General features: G+C 29.0%; 2 protein-coding genes and 3 non-coding genes across 5 annotated transcripts; 3 read left to right on the top strand and 2 right to left on the bottom strand.

The window, feature by feature from the left end:
• Nucleotides 1-519: 519 nt before the first annotated feature.
• Nucleotides 520-603, bottom strand: TRNAL-CAA (transfer RNA leucine (anticodon CAA)). The gene has a single exon. It is a non-coding gene; the product is annotated as a tRNA-Leu (tRNA).
• A 1,011-nt stretch (nucleotides 604-1,614) lies between these two features.
• Nucleotides 1,615-2,909, bottom strand: LOC112794400 (uncharacterized). The gene is made up of 2 exons (XM_025836434.2): nucleotides 2,797-2,909; nucleotides 1,615-2,101 (listed from the first exon to the last, which is right to left on the bottom strand). Exon 2 carries the CDS (start codon nucleotides 2,091-2,093, stop codon nucleotides 1,920-1,922), a length of 174 nt encoding a protein of 57 aa, XP_025692219.1. The 5' UTR covers nucleotides 2,094-2,101; nucleotides 2,797-2,909; the 3' UTR covers nucleotides 1,615-1,919.
• Nucleotides 2,910-2,964: 55 nt separating this feature from the next.
• On the top strand, nucleotides 2,965-3,038 carry TRNAV-AAC (transfer RNA valine (anticodon AAC)). The gene has a single exon. It is a non-coding gene; the product is annotated as a tRNA-Val (tRNA).
• A 7,809-nt stretch (nucleotides 3,039-10,847) lies between these two features.
• TRNAV-AAC (transfer RNA valine (anticodon AAC)) lies at nucleotides 10,848-10,921 on the top strand. Its single transcript has one exon. It is a non-coding gene; the product is annotated as a tRNA-Val (tRNA).
• Nucleotides 10,922-17,925: 7,004 nt separating this feature from the next.
• LOC112795207 (serine/threonine-protein phosphatase 7 long form homolog) lies at nucleotides 17,926-19,213 on the top strand. The gene is made up of 4 exons (XM_025837149.1): nucleotides 17,926-18,353; nucleotides 18,428-18,518; nucleotides 18,638-18,904; nucleotides 18,992-19,213. Exons 1-4 carry the CDS (start codon nucleotides 17,926-17,928, stop codon nucleotides 19,211-19,213), a joined length of 1,008 nt encoding a protein of 335 aa, XP_025692934.1.
• Nucleotides 19,214-19,879: the final 666 nt, after the last annotated feature.

The following is a 19,879-nucleotide window of genomic DNA, read 5'->3' as shown; positions in this document are numbered from 1 at the left end:
CTAAATTCCATTTGTCCCTTGAGCATTTTTTTAATTGACGTACAATAATTATTTTATAACTTTTAGTATAGGTAATTCTTCTAGCTCAGACCTGTCAACATATCTCATATATAAGGTGGATTAGATTAACCATTAATGTTTCTAGCAAGGTTACGATCTCCTGATTTTATATTGGCAGCTATCTTGCTAAAAATTCAGCTACCATTTTACGTTGTTGAGAAACATCTGTTAGCAATATTACTAATTATTAAATACTAATAATATATGTATTTAGACAGAAGTCCCTTTTAATAGTTTTGGACGGAACAATAACACGTTGACTCTTATTTTTTGGTCTTTTCTGTTTTTTTTCGGTCGTGGATTTTATGGGTCTTTTCAACGACATCCTATTGCTTTCTCTGTGCAAATCTGGGCCAAAATTAAGTCCAATTCAACAGATCGTAGACTAATATTAACTTAAAAATGGATAAGTTTAAGCCCAATATATCCATAAAGTAAAAAAATTGAGGTGTTAAAATATGTCAGAAGTGGGATTTGAACCCACGCCCTCTTTCGAAGACCAGAACTTGAGTCTGGCGCCTTAGACCACTCGGCCATCCTGACTTCCGGTTAGTAGTTTTTCGATTTTTAATATAAATAACGTGTTCAATTGTTTTTAAGTTTATTTTTCATCCGTCCTCAACCGTGTATGTACAATTGTACATGTTTTTAAAAGGTTATGTATTCCTTTCTTGTGATCGTATTATTTGTGGGGAAAATAAGAAGAAAATATTTTATACTGACAGATAAGATGAAGAATGGATACACCAAGTCAACTATTTATCATGCCAAGGTTAACTATTATTAATGTGTTATATTTTGTCTGTTTATGCACAACATTTTACTTTATTTATTGTTTACCAATTAATACTCATCTTATTTATCTAGTACTTGATAAATAAACTCGAGTAATACGCCAAATCACTCTAATGAATTTTGTTTGGGCATTTTAATTTTCTATCAATTTTAATTACCAAATAAGGCATCACTATTTATTTTATTAACCAAATCAATTTTCTTGTTCTAAGTCTTCTGTTACAACTTGACAAAACTTACTTGTTTAGAGGAGAATTTGATTAAATTTGTGAACATGTAATAAAAGAAACTTGACGTAAAAATTAATTTGTCTAACATAAAAAATAGAAGTAATTTGATAATTAAAATTTGTGAAACACAAATTTGACTAAAAATTCCATTCTATTACTCTAACTCAATTCAATACTAGGCACCCCTAATAGTTTTTTTTTTTTAAATGAAAATTACACATTTTAATCATGTTTAGATACTTCGGAACAACATCACTTTTAACACAATAGTGATTAGCGTCAACGCTAAATTGAAATTTGCAATCACAATATTGGACTATCAAGGACAAAGAAAACAATTTTGGCACAAAGTACCACAGTAACCTAAAACAAATGTAAAGCAGACACAGTTAACTTGAATATGCTGATAGCCATAGGTAAGTATTAACTATTAAGTATACCGTTACAGTTATTAACGGATTCAGTAAGAAAATTTAACTATTCCGGTAAGCAAATCATTCATTTTCTTTGCCCAGTATACTCAGTGCTATTTGTGTTCAAAATCCACAAGAACTGCATAGAAGTAGCACTAGATTCTCTGATTTTACATGTTTGTCTTCTTAAAGAAAATGGGAGAATAAATCCATCACCATTGAACAAGATTCAAACATCAAACTAGAAGATAATACCAAATCCTAGACCTTCAAAAAGTCAAGGAAAATGTACACAAGGCAGAGAAGTAAAACACACAGATTGGCATGATTCAAAGTCACTGTTTCAAAGAAAACAGTACTAAATTGTTCCGGCTACAAGAATGGAGCCATGATCATCGAAATGAAACTGAAAGGTGGTGTATCACTTCATCTTAGCCTCTGTAAAGAGAACATGGCGGTTAACCCTTGGATCGTATTTGCGAAACTCGAGCTTCTCTGTGAACTGCCTTGGCTTCCTCTTCACATAGAAAAATCCAGTCCCAGCAGCAGACACTAGTTTTACAAACATTTGAGCCTTCTTCTTCTTGTCCCCCATTCTTTACTCTAAACACAACGAAACCATTTAGTTCAGTTTTTTTCCCTCCTCTTCAACAATTAAAAATAAGAAGTTGATTTTAATGAAATATAAAACAGATTCACACTTGCATTTAATTATATCCCGTCACGTAAATAAAAAACAACTATCTTTTACAGCTACTATGTGAATGATAATCCAAAAAGAAGATTGTAATTATATGATTGAAAGGTGAAATAATTAATAATGCACACATTTGGTAAAGTCTATTTTATTTTCAGATCCTTTCTTTCCCTCAAAGACCCTAACTCAAGAAGCACACTTTGGAAATTTGATACAGCAGCAACATAATACCTTTAAATACAATAATACTTTCCTATGAAATCAATGTACAGTAGATAATGAGTTCCACAAGATACCACATCAAATCTGAGTATTTTGGGGGGAATATCATGAATTTGATTCTGTTTCCATCAAACACAAAGGCAAACGGTAATTTCTAATCTATTTTTTGTCTGCTTATTTTTCTTTCATAAATTAAAATTATTAAAGAAGGTTAATATGTTTATTATGATGACAATCACAATATAAACATGTTCCGTAATGAGAAAATTACAAAAGCATGATTTCCAAACGGTCAATCCCACTAAATATTCTATAAAATATGCTTAGAAATCATGGCTTCAAAAATTACAGATACACTAAAGCCCAACGAGAGAGAGACCTTAATTGTGTGAGGCAGTGGCGTGAGGTGTTGGCGCAACTGCAATGTGCGACGGCAGAATGAGATGTTATTTTAGGGGTTTTCCATTTTCACTTTTCAGGGGTTCCAAAAATTGAGCATTATAATATATGTTTGTATTTTTTCAAGTAATTATAAAGTACATCAACTGGTGTCGTGGTGTAGTTGGTTATCACGTCAGTCTAACACACTGAAGGTCTCCGGTTCGAGTCCGGGCGACGCCAATCTCTTTTTTCTTTTGCTTTTTGACACATGAAGGCATGATGATGTGTTACACTTACACTGTTATTATATTTTTGTTCATGTTCATTAGTAATTACCCATATTAAATAACTCTTGCATCTTGCATGAGCTATTTTTGAAAATTTTATTTGTCAAACATTTTTCTTTTTACTTTTCTCTCTAAATATGTATAAATTTAACCAAAAATAACCAATTAAATAGAATTAACTTTTTTTTGCTGTGATGTACGTCCTAAAATTGTAGAAAAAAGTGAAAAACCCAATTTTCAGATATGAAATGAAGAAACTACTACGACTATAAAGCTTTCCTTCATTCAATCTTCAATTTTGTAGTAATAGTTACTATCTTTGTTGATAAATTTATTTTTTAATTGATTTTTTGCTATTTTTTCGATTAAAAATATGAAATAGAAGCACAAGTATAAATCTTATTGAGAAAATCAAACAAATAATATGATCTTTTATAAAATAATTATTTTGTTTTCATATGTTAATGTGTTATGACTTCAAGTGAATTTTATTGAGAAAAAAAAATCTACTTTATTTTCAAAACGGGTTTTGAAGCTTAACTTATTAGTTATTACTCTGTAAAGTTTTTGCAATTACCAAAGAGTATTAATATTTGTTTCTCAATATCTATTGATTAGACAAAAATGCTTTTGTTTTTATGATTTTTCTTAGGACTTTATATTTAATGGGTTAGTAGTAGTTTGAGAAAGGTGTATATTTTTTCTACTGAGACTTTTTTTTGGGTTTTGACATTTTTTAAGTGTAATGCATTTTTTTTATTAAAATATCAATTGTTGACATTTTTTATCATTCAATAAACTCCAAAAATATACTTTTATACATGTCAAAAATTTTCTCTTCTTTTCTAAATAAAAAGTGCTCTCTTTATTTCTGTGATAGTAATAATGCTTTTTCTTTCTTTGAATGCATGTAATATTTTTACTTCTATGTTCAAACGTGCCATACAGGCATAACAATATAAACAGAATATAGAGAGAATAATGTCTAATTTTTATTTTTATTTTAATTTTATTAATAAATAGTAATTGACGTTTGACGTAATTGCATTTTAAAAAATTAGTATAAAATGTAATTATAGTTAACTTTTCTTCATTTATATTACTGTTATTTTTGTATTTTATGCACAATTTTTGTTTATGGTATTCTTTTCTTCGTTCTACTATAAAATACTTTCTCTTATCTTTTAGGTAATTCTATTAATCTCATATTTACAGAATATAATTATTAAAGTCAGATCTTTTACTGTAATTAATACATAAATATTAATTGTGTCAATACTTACCTAATTTTTTTCTGTCTTCTTCTATCTCTTGAGTTAGATAAATTTTAATTTTTTTTTTTGTTCTAAGTATGGATACGAAACCTTTTAAATATTGGAAGAGAAAGTCTATGTCTATTATTGGAGGTGGTTATAAAACTTTAAAGTATATTCAGTTTGAATGATATCAACAATTTGAGAGAATAGATTTAAACTTAAATAACTATTTTTAATGAAAAGCATTGGGTATATATTTATTGAATTTAAAAAAAAATTGTATTTATATGTCATCTTTTATTTTTGTGGTGGTGTACAGCAGTAATGCTTACATCATAATTTCAAAGTTCATTTTATATTTATGTCAATTTATAAAATATTTTAAAAAAATTATGTTTAAGTAATTTTTTTTTGATAATTATTTTATATTTTGAAATTTAAAATTTTGTAATTTTATTTTTATTCAAGAATTATTTTTCTATTTAATTTTAATTCTGTTACTAATATTAATTTTAATTTTTTAATTTTTAGAATAGATAAAAAGATTAAATTTTTTTATAAATTAGATGATTCAAAAACTACTCATTATAAAAGAAGTTAAGTTAATTCTTGACATGTTAGATAAAAAATTGTTTAATTAGATAAAAAAATTATAAAAAAATTAAAAAACACATATTAGATAAAAAATATTTTTGTTTTACATCAAATTGATAACATAAAATTTTTTTTTACATTAAATTGATAAAAACAAAAGACAGAATTATTTTTTACGTGATATATAAAGAGAATATATAGAAAATGGTGTCCAATTTTCGTATTCCCATTTTAACCTTATTAATAAACAGTAATTGACATAAGTGCATTTTAAATACTGGTATAAAATGTAATTACCATTAACTTTTTTTCATTCCACTAAGTCAGGTAATTCTATTAGTTTCATATTTACAAAATATAATTATCAAAGTCAGATCTCTTACTGTAATTAATACATAAGTATTAATTTTGTCAATATTTACATAATTTTTTTCTGTCTTCTTTTATCTCTTAGGTTATGTAAATTTTAATTTTTTTTTGTTTGTTCCTAATCATGGATACGAAATTTCTCAACCTTGAAAGAGACATAAAACTTTAAAGTATATTCAGTTTGAATGTTATCAATAATTTGAGAGAATGGATTTAAGAACTTAAATAACTAATTTTAGTGAAAAATATTGGGTATGTATTTATTGAATTTTTTTTAAAGAAAAAAATTTTGTGTATTTATATATCATCTTTTATTGTTGTGGTGGTGGACAGCAATAGTACTCACATCATACTTTCAAAGTTTATTTTATATTTATGTCAATTCATAAAGTATTTTACAAAAATTATGTTTATTAAGTAAATTTTTTATTTTATAATGATTTTATATTTTGGAATTTAAAATTTTGTATTTTTATTTTTATTCAAAAATTATTTTTGTATTTTTTTTAATTCTGTTAGTCTAAAAACACTAATATTAATTTTAATTTTTTTATTTTTAAAATAGATAAAAAGATGTGATTTTTTATAAATTAGATGATTCAAAAACTACTCATTATAAAAGAAGTTAAGTTTAATTCTTGACATATTAAATAAAAGATTATTTAATTAGAGAAAAATAATTATAAAAAAATTAATTAAAATTTTTTTTTTCCGACATCAAATTGATAAGATAAAAAAAATTTACATCAAATCGATAAAAGAAAAAGACAAAATTTACAACGGCAATGAATGAAGGCAATGGAAGACGCTGGAGGCAATGCAATTGAAGATATTAAGAAAAAAGGAAAAGGGCAATAGTAAGAGAAACACATAAAAGTGTACATAAAGAATAAAATTAGTAGATTTTTCATAAAAATTAAAAACAAAACTTTAATAGAATAATTAGAGTAAAATCAAACTATTGTTGAGAGTGTAAGGGCAAACAAAAGGATTGCATACACTTTGTATTTTTTTTTTTGTTAGGAGATGTGTTATCATGGTTATAGGAGTAATAAAATTGTTTTTATTTTAGTGGGAGATTATTAAATTTTTTAAAATAAATTTTATGACTATTTGGTCCTTATAATTTGTTTTATTAAATGGTTTGCTAGAGGATAAATATAGTAAAAAAAATTGAAAACTAAAGTAGTGGTCAATTCTTTGAATTGACTTTATGGATTTTCACCTTTTGTTATATAGTACAAAGATGATATATAATATAATAAATGGTACATGCTTTTATACATAAGAACATGGGACTTAATATCATCCTTTTATAGAGTTTCTCTCCCTTAATAAAAGAAATAATATCATTTATGGTTAATGTTTATTTATGTACTTAATAAAAAAAATTAATATCATTTAATTTTAATTTTTAATTTTTAAGATACATTAAAAGTTACTTATTATATAGGAAGTTAAAAATATTTTAAACTTAAAAAATTATTTAATAACAAAATTAAATTTGTTCAAAATCGTATGAAGAGTTAGAGAAAAAAAAAGTTAAAACTTTTTAACTAATTACAAAAAATCACCATCATCAAAACTATTAAAATTGAGTATATTAAGTAAGGTTTAAGAAGCAAACCAGAACGATAAATCTAAAAGTTTTATATCTCTTTTTATATAGTGTTTCACTTTAACTAACTTTTTTTTATGGATAGTATTTAAATGACGAACAAAATAATAAGAAGCTTCGTATTAGATTATGAAAATTAATCTCATCCTTATTATACGATGACATTAGTTCGAAACATGTAAAATAAAATAATAAAGTATAGTTTAATTGATGTGCACAATAAAAAATATAAAACTTATAAAATAATAGTCAAATGTGGATAGTAATGGTTGCCTTCTGTTCTAAGGTACTATATTAAACTGCGATTTAAATTTATAATTATTAGTTAAAAACCTTACAATTATGTACTATTTTTATTATTTTGGTTGAAAATAATATATTTTGATATTGGTTTTTAGGATTACTGACATAAAATCTTTTATAATTTCAAAAATTTTAAATGATTTATGTCTTAATTCTTTTAGCAAAATTTCAACAACTCATACAAGTTAATACACTAGATAGTTTTAAATCAAAGTGATAGACAAAAGTAAAAGTTGCAATGATAATACTTGCTAATAATTAATAAGGATTGGAAGAAGAGAATGTGGAAGGAGAATAAAAAAATGAAAAAGGAGAACAAGGTAATATAATAGTGAAAATGAGACAATGACATATATGTGTATAGAGAACAATATATAGTAAGAAAAAGAATAATGTTTGATATAGTGAGGCGATATAATAAAAATATAAATTAATAATTAAAAAATTGCAATTAAAGATAGTTTAAAAAATTAAATATTAAATAAAAAATATTTTTTTATTAATTGAATTATGCATAAAGATAAAGAGTGTTTTGAATATAAATTTTTATCTCTGTATTAAATTAAATAGTATTAAAAATGAATAAATAAACTTAATAACGTTTTTAAATAGTTAATTGTAAATAATATTTTTAAATTTGTATTTTTATTTTGTTACACATAATAACAACATAATAAATTTGTTTAATATTTTATTTAATTTAAATTTATAAATTTTATACCTTTTAAAAGTTAAATAATTTATAAAATTTTTATTTTTGTTTTTAAATTTTTTTTCTTAATGTTTAGATTATTTTATTAAATTTATAATTTTAAAAATAAAATTATAAAAATTAATCTTCTTACAATAATAAAAAAGCGGCTGAAAGTACTTGTTGAGCCGTTAGTGATAATAAAATGTGATATATTTGTTTTTTTTCCTATGAAATGTGATATATTTTTTTCTACAAGATGCTACACATTACTTTACTATACTTAACTCTCATTTTGCAGCCACTTCATGCCCGAGCCAGAGATAAGAAGGAGGAGATCTTCTCCCTTTGGAAACAAGAAGTTGTTGCCTGTATAAAGGTGTGGAATATATACATGTATGAAAGATGCATCTAAATTTTTTTTTAACTCCAAAAATTAAATGAATTTATTTGGATGCAGTTGCTGCTGATATTGAATGAAAAATGCAATTTAGAAAGACAATTTTTTGAACTAAGAATGATTAGTTAAAGTCTTTGTTATTTATATATAGTTTAATTTCAGTAGTTTGTTGAATTAAAAAAAATTTAAAATTAATATAGCTGATCAATTTTCAATCTTTTGAATTTATTTTTCAATTGGTCAGAATTTGTATGAAATTCTGAAATATTGGTTAATTTATCATAATTTTTTTTTCAACGAATGAAGTGGCTTTAGAATTAAAAAAAAAACAATGAGAAATTTAAATAATTTAAGGTGGCTTCTCTTGGAATTTAAATATTATTTTATTTGGTTTTAATATGTGTATTTTTTGTTTCCTATGAATTTTTGTGAGACTCACAATTATTTGATAATAACATTTTGAATGTGATCAGGTACCTCTTATATGAATACATCTATAACTCTTGATGTTTCAATTAGTGCTTTAAGTAATTTGAATAATCTCCTACAACCTAGTTTCAGGAATTTCAACTCTTAAAACATAGAGAATGAGCTTAACGTAACTATCATTATAGTGTAGAGGAAAATCACACGAATGAATAACATAAATCTAGAATACAAGAATGGAATTAGAGCAGCACTAAAAAATTGGTTTCCACCCTCAGTAACTGATAAATTAAGTGCTGTGAAGAATTATCAATCAACCAAGTATAAATATATAAGGCTTGAGGAGAATGATGTTCATGCTCTCATGTAAATAAGGTGGATTACAATGTCTTTATATTCATAGTTTTCTCCATGATATTACTGAAACTTCTAAATACTAATGCCAAATTAATGGAAAGTTACACGATGAAAGAGTTGCCTTATTGAACATCACCAAGAGAACTTCAAAAAGAGAGGGGGAGGGGGGGGGGGGGGAGTATTTCTATGCACAAAAATTCCCATATATTTGGAAGTAAACAGTGGGGCTTGTGAGTGTTTTGATTCATGTTAATACACTATTCGAGAGTTCTTTTAAGTTTTAAAATGAAAGAATAAAATGATGAATTATCATGTAAGGTTATCCTTTATTCATTTCTATAAACAATAAAGTATAGTTAACAGGTATCCTTAATAATATTGCATACAGCAGAGCAAATTTTCTAAACCTCATATCACGTATGAGAAAAGCTGCAAGATAATTTGATAGAAACCTTAGCATTTTTTTACTTCGAGTCTCTCTCAAATCATATTCCCATTTTTTCCATTTTTTTTTAATTTTCACTCATTCACGGTCATTTCACACCCTTCCTCCTGTTCTGGCATTCTCTACGAATTCGTCATCCCTCGAAGAGTCTTCAAGTCACTCCTCATTTACAGGCGATTGGAAGAAGGGAAAGAGTCCACCGGCAGGGCTTATGAGGTTCTTCACGGGACGTGCACAACTTTTTCATAGGTTGTATAAGCTTCTCCACGGGCAAGGTTCTTGTAATTACACTCGTAATTATTAGAATCGAACCAAAATCGAACCGATCATACGACTGATTTATTAATTTATTAGTTCAACTATATATAGATAAAATCGGTCCTATATAAATAAAAAATATAAAATAATTTAAAACCTGAAATTAAAATTTAAAATACATAGATATATATATTTATTAATATTTTAAAAATAATTAAATTTTAACAAATTATAATCAACAAGTTATAATATAGTTATTATTAAATAAGTATATAAAATTTTAATATTTTTTATAATAAAACTTTTTAATTTTATGTTTATATTAAAGTAAATATTTTTTATTTTAATAATTATTAATATAAATATAATTAAATATGTATAAATAAAAAATATCAAATATTTTTATTAATTACAATATAATTATTTCTTTTCCTCAAAGACCCTAATTCAAAAACCACACTTTGGAAATTTGATAGCAGCAACATAATACATCTAAATACACAGAGGCAAATGGTAGTTTCTGTTTTATTTTAAATACACAAAGGCAACACAAATTAAAATTATTAAAGAAATGTTTATTATGATGACAATATAAACATCTTCGTAATGAGCAAATTACAAAAGCATAATTTTCAAACAGTCAATCCCACTAGAGTAAATAAAATATGGTTAGAAATCATGGCTTAAAAGATTACAGATACACTAAAGGAGAGGAGCGAGTATTTTGTGAAAGAAAAAATAAAAACAATAAAATTTTGCTTTTTGATTTTATCTCCTGTCTTTACATTTTTTTTTTATAAAATCAGAAAATATTAAAAATAAAAATACAAACCAAATGTACCCTAATTATGTGAGGCAGTGGCGTGGGGTGTTGGTGCAACTGCAAAGTTCGACAGCAGAATGAGATGTTTTAAGATGTTAGGGGTTTTCCGTTTTCACTTTTTTTTCAGGGTTCCAAAGGCCAAAGCCACATTGATACATTCAATATTCATGGACGCACTGTAATTTGTTTGTATTTTATAAGTATTTCTAAGAACCATCAAATGGTGTCGTGGTGTAGTTGGTTATCACGTCAGTCTAACACACTGAAGGTCTCCGGCCCGAGTCCGGGCGACGCCAATGTCTTCCCTTTTTTGTTTTAGCAATCATTGCCTTTTAAGATATCTTAAGTCAGTGAAGCCATGGATCACCCACCTCTTTTTACATTACATTCTTTTCTCACGGTAATACTTCTCCAATTAGAAAGACAACATTCTATATACATCATATTTTTGTTGGGAATAAGACACAATTCCCCCTTGAGAAAACACCTTTGACAGAGAAATAAAATAGACACAATCACAACACAAGAATTTAACGTGGAAACTCCAATTACCGGAGAAAAAACCACGGCCGTTGTCAAATGACAACCAGAGAATATCACTATGTGAAAATTGTTACAACACATAGACTTCTTTCTCTCACCGGCACCCCAGTACACCCACACTCTTTCAAAGCAAATATCTAACTACACCTCACAACACTCTCTAATCAAAGAGTACAGAGGAAAAGAAAAATCAGATACAAGCTTAAAGTGTTTCTGACTGGTGCAAAAACAAATGGAGAACTTAGCCTCATATTTATAGCCTAGGCCACCCACTCCATTTGCTATCCTAAGCAATGTGGGACTAATTCAACCAAATCCTAACAATCTCCACCTTGATTGAAATAGTCACACATCTTCAGCTTCCATTGTCAACACCGACAATTCTTTGCTGCCATTGTCTATACCGACAATCATAGTTCAGAGAACTATCATACTCCACCATGAAAGTATACTCACTTGGAATTAGACCACTCCAAGAATTTCGCCTTGGTACAGATCGAAACCTTGCTGAAAATTCATGGTGCAACTTCCAAATTGGCTTTTCCTGGAAGTTCTTCAGCCATCGACCTAACTCCGCCACACACCTTGCATCTCAACGCCAACCAATGCCCGTGTGCAATTGTGGACCTGATTGCCACAACTCATCCTTATCCATGGCAGTGCGGTAATACCATGAGGATACTTCTTGTCTTCTAGAGAACATCATCTTCTCTCATAGAGAGAGCAACCAGAGATCTTCTCCTTCAACGCCTTGTGCAAACCTGATTGTATCAACACATCCTTGACTTGTACTTGCCACAAGCCAAAATTGATTCTTCCATCAAATTTCTCTATTTCAAGCTTCACAGCACTTGAATATCCTGACATTGTTGCAACCGTATACTGGAATATTATAACTCAACTGTAGACCGTGCACTAGGAAGGGTCCCCAGGAAAGAGAGGTGGGTCACAATGGACACACTTAAATACCAAGTCTTTCCTTAGCCAGAACCTTTTCCAAACTGCACTCTCACAGAGTCACACTGCCTTCCAGCAACAACAACAGCAACCAAAGATCAACCTCAAGCCACAGGACAAAATTCTTTTCTGATGTGGAAGGTCAGACTAGGCTGCAACCACAGAGCATACTAAGAATAAATCCCACCGAACCGAAGCTCTGATACCACTTGTTGGGAATAAGACACAATTCCCCCTTGAGAAAACACCTTTGACAGAGAAATAAAATAGACACAATCACAACACAAGAATTTAACGTGGAAACTCCAATTACCGGAGAAAAAACCACGGCCGTTGTCAAATGACAACCAGAGAATATCACTATGTGAAAATTGTTACAACACATAGACTTCTTTCTCTCACCGGCACCCCAGTACACCCACACTCTTTCAAAGCAAATATCTAACTACACCTCACAACACTCTCTAATCAAAGAGTACAGAGGAAAAGAAAAATCAGATACAAGCTTAAAGTGTTTCTGACTGGTGCAAAAACAAATGGAGAACTTAGCCTCATATTTATAGCCTAGGCCACCCACTCCATTTGCTATCCTAAGCAATGTGGGACTAATTCAACCAAATCCTAACAATTTTATTATCTTGGAAGAATCCAAAACAGTGAAAGAAACCAATAATTGAATCATTCATTAAATCATGTGACTTCTCATAAATAAAATTCAGTAAATCAAATTTGTCTGCTGCAAATGCAATGGTCTTAATCATATGATACGAATCAGATCCACGCTAAAATGTGTATCCCAGTTCATCTTCGCATGGAAGAATTCATATTATTTTCTGTGCATCTCCAATAATTAACAACTCACCCAATGATTGATTTTAATATCTATTTAAGTAATTTAAATATTTACATTATTAGTATAATTTTTTTTATAGAATTACATGTTTCTGCATACTCTTAAACAACGCTTCACGTTAATTACTAAATCTTATACTTTTAAATTAATAACATGAAACAATTTGATATTAATAGTATCTCAGAATAAATTCAAATGTTACCTAGAAATAGAATATTGTAATATTGAATATATATAAGATTTTTATACATGGGCAAATAAATACAATTGAAAGCATATATAGAGAAAGTATAGGAAGTTAATAGCCTAAGTGTATAATATATACAATGAAAGTTTAGAAAGTATTAGAGATATGACCATTAGTGTTATATTATCTTGTCAAGTTATGTTTTGGAGACGAGTGAATTCATGACATAGTATTAGAGTTTTAGATTCGAAAAGTCAAGAATTCGATCCTTAGTAAATTCTAAAATCAGCTTGATTATTGGCTCCTTAGCAGTATCCATAATAAAATAGAAGATGCGCACGGTTCGTTGTCATGAAGGGACTATAAACACATACACATGGCATAACATAACTAGCATGCTAATAAGTGCGAAACAGCTTCACATTTTTTCATTTTTGCCAAGGGTGTTATTATGTTTTTTTTTTTTTTTTTGCTGACTAAGGGTGTTACTTTGTTGCCGACAATATCCTAATTCCTAAGACCCAGTTATCAACAATCAAATTTTCTGCCCATTCCTTCCCCAAATATATATATATATATATATATATATATATATATATATATATATATTTTTTTTAAAATTTAATTTTAATATACTATCTTTTATATACCGTCGTTGAATTAAAATTATTCGTTTTTTAAATAATTATTTATGTAATTAATAAAAAATATTTTTTATTAATATAATATTACATAATTAAATATACATATAAATTATTTAACTAATAGATATCAAAATTAAAATTTTTTTTTTATGTCTTCGTACCTTATATTACAAATATTTTGTAAACAACAAATAAAATAATTATGCTTTTTAATATATTTTAAAATATTATTAATTTTTTGACAAAATAATTCTCTTTTAATTGTGTATTAAAACATTAAAAGAATACAAGTTCTTTTTTTTTAATTTAAACTAAAACAAAAAATTTTACTTTTCGCTCCTAAATGTTTCGATGTTTGTATATCTTATTTAAATTCACTTAAAACATATTTTTATTTATATTTTTATTTTGAGGTTAATAAAAAGTTAAAAAAAATGAAGACAAGCATTAACATTATAAATAAACAATGGACGCAGTTACCTCCCACATGCACGAAAAGATATATAAATCATGTTTCCATATATCACTTGTGTGCTAGTCTCGGAGTAAAGACTAATTTGGTTTTATTTCGTCTTTGGATTGCCCCCAAAACAAACACATAACACACATTTTTGCAAATGTTACACGGCTTTCCATTGTTGTAAATAATGAAATTTTTTGTTTATTAATAGAAAAATATCATAATAGGGGTTTTTTTTAAATATTGTTATTGTAAAATTAGAAAAAAGTATAAACAATCAACTCTATATACAGTTAGCTCGAGCTAATTTTTTAAAAAATATAGTTTTTAAATTAAAAAATATGTTTACTATAAAAAAATACGTGGCCTCCCACTCAATCCCTCAGACTTTTCAGTAGAAAACTCATCTCAATCCCTATTTATTGTCCACCTGTCATAAAAAATAACTTTACATCAGCTTTTGCGTCATAAAGGAACTCAAAGTATCTCTCTCTTCTCCATTAGAAAGAACCAATTTTAGTTCCTGTTGTAGTCCATTTAATTAATTAATTAATTAAAATACTTAAAATTAATATAATCATTATTTTTTATAATAATATTATTTAAATTTATGATAATTCAATATTATAAAATATTAAAATAGATAACTTAAATTTGATTAGTATTTTAAATTTACAAATAAAAATAAATAATTCAACCAAAAATTATTTTATAATATATAAAAATTAACTTTACTTTTTATGTAAATAAATTTAATTAATTATGATTCAATATAACAATATAAATAATATTTGATATTGAGTTAATATAATTATTTATATTAATTATGATTTAATATAATTAATTATTAAATAATTAATATAAATAATTAATTATATATGAAAAAGTATAGGGTACCAACATATTATCCGCCAACTTCTGCCAACTCTTATTTATATTTGTGTTTCATGGAAGTGTGTTCGTGGATGTGTCTAATAAAAATATCTTTTTTATAACTGTGTTTAATAACTGTCTTTTTCTGGATGTGTCTCTTTATATATGTATTTAAAATATATTAATTATTAGACACATCCACGAACACACTTCCATGAAACACAATTATAAATAAGAGTTGGCAGAAGTTGACAGATATGCTGTTGGTAACGTAGCGGAACCGATTATATATATATATATATATATATATATATATATATATATATATATATCAAATATGTTTTTAAATTTTTTTATTGACTTACCACATGTCATAATTTTATTGACTGCTGCAAGTTCCTTTTTAGAGGGACTCTCAACCTTGATCCACGTGAAGAGTCTCTCTTCCCTCATCGCTCCAACGGTAATTGGGTCCCTGTATGTTAGAAAGGGGACTCTATTTCCCAGCATTGGAGTTGCTCTCACGTTGCGATTTCCTCCTTCAATTTCGAACGCCACAATTGGGCCACTTGTCACATACAGTCTTAGACACATCGCAACATGCTGCTCCGTTTCGCCGATCATCGTCACCCAGTGCCCGTCTGCCACCGGTAGCCGCATGTTCTCCACCACAAACAACGCCTGAAAATCCCATTGCAGTGACACCAGAGAGGAGGGTCGTGGCTTGTGCCACGCCGCGCCACACACTTGCAAATGAGAATCGCAATTCGTCCACCACCAATGATATCGTCCTCCCGCAGTGAACAACGCAGTATGTCTTCTGTTGCTTCTAATTCCAATCAATTTTGAGCGTTTGTCTTTTTTCTGATAGATTTTTTATGATTTTTTTATTAGTTTTGGATATTTCTTTCTTAAGTTTTGGATGTGTCTTTTTTTTTATATATTTTGGATGTTTCTTTTTTTTATATTTTATTAGATATTTTTTCTTTTAATTTTTCGGATGTATTTTAAACCAAGTTGAATTGGTCTAGTGGTTAACTCAATAGTCCACTTAAGTAAGTATCAAAGGTTTGAATCCCATTTTATTTATGCAACAATCTATTGGTGCTATTTTAAACGAATTATTATTAGATGTTCTTCTTACGCTTTTTAATTTGCATATGGATGCATGAATGGTGTTGGACTTTGATATGGGAGAGAGAAGTGTTTCACAAGTTTTTGGTGTCAGGAGAGATACAACTCGGACCCTCCGAGTTCCAAACACTACACGGACCCTCCGATTAGCGTTGCTTCATAATTTTTTGGTTCAGGAGAGCTTACAACTCGGACCCTCCGAGTTCCATACACCTCACGGACCCTCCGATTTGCGTTGCACCAATCGCACGGTCCGAGTTGAGGCAACCTTGGACACGCGTCGCGCTGTTGCTGCTCCCCGAACGGTGCTCTGAAACCAGACAAAGACCCTTCAACCCTCTCTCACCATCCGATTACAATCACTCTCACATTTCACTCTCAACTTGAATCCCACCTTCTTCTTCCTTTCTCTGTATCTGCGTGGAGCTTTGCATGGTGGAGGAAAAATAATCATGGCAAAAAAATATAAAATTAAAGATGTTGATCGATCTGAACTTCATATTATTCATTATCTCAGTGATCCTGATTATGTAAGTTTTTTTTTTGAAAATTTTTAAATTTTTTATGTTTATAATTATTATTGTTAAAAATTTAATTATTATGATTGTTGTTAGAAATGCAATTTAAGAATATAAATAGAATGATTATTACTATTTTTTAATATTTGTTAGATTTTTCTAAAATTTTTTTACTAATTTTTAATTATAAATATTATTATTAGGAAATTCATTATTATTATTCTTGTTAGTTTTCGAATGTAAAAAAGTAAACAGAATGATAAGGTCTTTTTATAAAGAATGTAATTTTGTTTTTAATTTTTTAGTAATTTTTAGTATAATTATGTTTAAAGAACGTTAATAATTTTTAAATTTTTTTTAAAAAATTAACTATAACTGTTATGGATGAAGTTAAATGTTATTATTCTTATGAGAAATTGTTAATACTGACTGAATGATTAGTAGGATTATTTTTATTAAGGCCCGTTAAATTTTTTATTATGAGAATATTTAAATTTTTTTAATTGTAGTCATCATTATTAGCAAGTTAATTATTACCGTTGTTAGAATATGAATGATGGCATATACTAATTATTAATACTTTTTATTATTGAGAAAAAATGTTTAACAAATGAGTAATTAAAATTAGATATTATTCTAGATGTTGTAATATTGTTGAGAGTTTTGATTAGGAATATATGTATTAGTAATGATTTTTATTTGCATTTATGAATAATTTTAAGGATTAATTAAATAATTTTAGAAGTTAGAATAATTAGTTATATAAAGATTCAGTAAAATGATTGATAATGGTAAGTTAGTAATTGTTAATTATCTAACTAGTAATTTGTTATGTTTTTTGTAGAAATTAAGAATGTTGACATGTAACCACCCAGTTTTCCGGATCGGTACAACGATAAGGTGGAGGAGCATTTACGACTAACCGGTTTTTATCATGTATCTCAGATTGGGATAGTGTAGTGTCAGAAAGCATTGGTAAATGCTCTAATCGAACGTTGGCACCCAGACACACATACGTTTCACCTTCCCATTAGTGAATGTGCCGTGACTCTTGAAGATGTGGCTCTAATTCTTGGCCTTCCCACAGATGGTCTCCCAGTCACAGGGATGACAATGAGTAATTTTGAAGCCATGGATGTGGAGTGTTTGCTTCAATTTGGCGTTGCACCGCGTAAGGAGGACTGTAGATCTAGCTGCATAAAACTGACCTGGCTGCGGAATCTAAAAGAAAATTTAGAGTCGACTGATGAAATCAGTATACAGAGGTATGTGAGGTGCCACATTATGTTGCTGATCGGGACGATCTTGTTTGGGGATAAGTCTGGGGCAAGTGTGCACTGGAAATTTATACACTTGCTTCATGATTTTGTCAATATTGGACAGTATAGTTTGGGATCGACATGCCTAGCACACCTCTACAGGGCGTTATGCAGGGCATCTCGTTATAACTGTAAGGAAATAGATGGTCCACTAACACTTCTGCTCGGTTGGGTTTGGATCCGACTGCCATATCTATCGCCGCTTCCTAGAGAACCCCGCAGTTTTCTGCTAGTAAACAGGTAATATTATGTTACAATGTACCCGTATCTTGATATTTAAGATTCAGTTGAGCTAATTGAAAATATCATATTAGGTGGCATAACTGGGAGCGTGGTGACCGACGATATAGATATCTGAAGCTAGCTCACTTTAGGAAGGCCTTTGATGAACTTCAGGAAGGCCATGTGTGTTTTAATTAAAGAAGTATTAGTTTCGGGTTTAGGGTCTTGGACAAAACTATGAAGCATTGTTATTGATGTTGGTATTATGGGTTGTAATCGTGAGTTTCCTTTATTTTTTCCAGTTTGTGTGGGTTGCTTATGTTGTGTATCGTGTGGATCCAAACATAATTCTTCCTGAAATCTACATGAAATCAGTTCTCTGGAGCGCTATAGTTCCGTTGGTGTCATTTGAATGTATCGAGTGTCATGCCACCGATAGGGTTAGGCAACAGTTCGGTTTCGTTCAGGGAGTACCTAATCAGGAGCAGAATATGGATAAGGCGCATGGAGAGGTTCTAACTGGTCCTGAGAATCTTAACTGGGTCACGACACCGAGTCATTCAATTTGGGTGATGCATTGGACAAACAGGTATCACTACATTCCTTCTGAGCTTCCCATGCCTTCACAGCATCCATTGGATAGTTACATGAACTAGTACCGATCAAAATTTGGGGACCACTTAGCCTTGTCGAATCTTGTGGGTGAAGAGAATGATGAAGGTAACCAGGACATGGATGCGAGTAATGAGGATATGGATGAGGGTAATCAGGATATCGATGAGGGTAGTCAGGAGATGGATGATGACAATAAAGAACAGGAGCCACAAATATCACCTCCAAATCTGCTTCCACAAGAACAACCTCAGTCTTCAACCTAATATCTACCTCAGACAAAGTTCACCCTATCATTTTCAATACATCAATAATATTGGGGTATGTCACAGTTTGAAACAGGAGAGGGAGGTTCTTTTAGCCAGTTGCTTGGGTTCATGGCTACAGATGCATGACAATCACAATATAGCCATCAACCTGAGTTCATGCCAGGTAGGTATTCGTTGGATGCGAGGTATCCAGGCCATACCTCATTCGTTGCTTCTGGAGGGTTCGTATCTGTGAACTCTATTAGGAGTGAGGGTGGATGAGGAGTTCTTAATAGTCAAAATCCTAACCGTCTTTCCATGGGACTCATTGAGGAAGACGCTAACACACTCGAGCAAGATACCAATGCGTATCTAGTAGAAGACCCAGATGACGAGGGCGATGATGAGGAGGATGAAATTGAGGAGTTCGATAAGGATGAAGAATCTTGTAATGATGGTATTATGTTAACTATTTTGCTTTACATGTTCGATTAGTTATTTATTTTGTTTTCATAAATGGTATCTCTGATTGGGTTTTCCTTCTTGATATGTGGTATCTATGTTAGTTTGAATACGTAACGTCCTGCGTCTACTTGTTTATTTAAAATTGTATATAGGTCAGACACGCACTCCGGATAACAACGTCAAAGGTTACAATCTGAGGATTGATCCACCACGTCGTAG

Source organism: Arachis hypogaea, chromosome 4, assembly GCF_003086295.3.
Source record: "Arachis hypogaea cultivar Tifrunner chromosome 4, arahy.Tifrunner.gnm2.J5K5, whole genome shotgun sequence".
Lineage (NCBI taxonomy): Eukaryota > Viridiplantae > Streptophyta > Magnoliopsida > Fabales > Fabaceae > Arachis > Arachis hypogaea.
This window is presented reverse-complemented; position numbering and strand designations above follow the sequence as displayed.

What these genes read in the sequence shown, in the direction of transcription:
- LOC112795207 (XM_025837149.1), top strand. Translation starts at nt 17,926, where the DNA reads ATGGATGTGGAGTGTTTGCTTCAATTTGGCGTTGCACCGCGTAAGGAG. An exon ending in AGTTTTCTGCTAGTAAACAG is followed by an intron (nt 18,354 to 18,427) that starts GTAATATTATGT and finishes ATATCATATTAG; the next exon opens with GTGGCATAACTGGGAGCGTG. An exon ending in ATGAACTTCAGGAAGGCCAT is followed by an intron (nt 18,519 to 18,637) that starts GTGTGTTTTAAT and finishes TATTTTTTCCAG; the next exon opens with TTTGTGTGGGTTGCTTATGT.
- LOC112794400 (XM_025836434.2), bottom strand. Translation starts at nt 2,093, where the DNA reads ATGGGGGACAAGAAGAAGAAGGCTCAAATGTTTGTAAAACTAGTGTCT.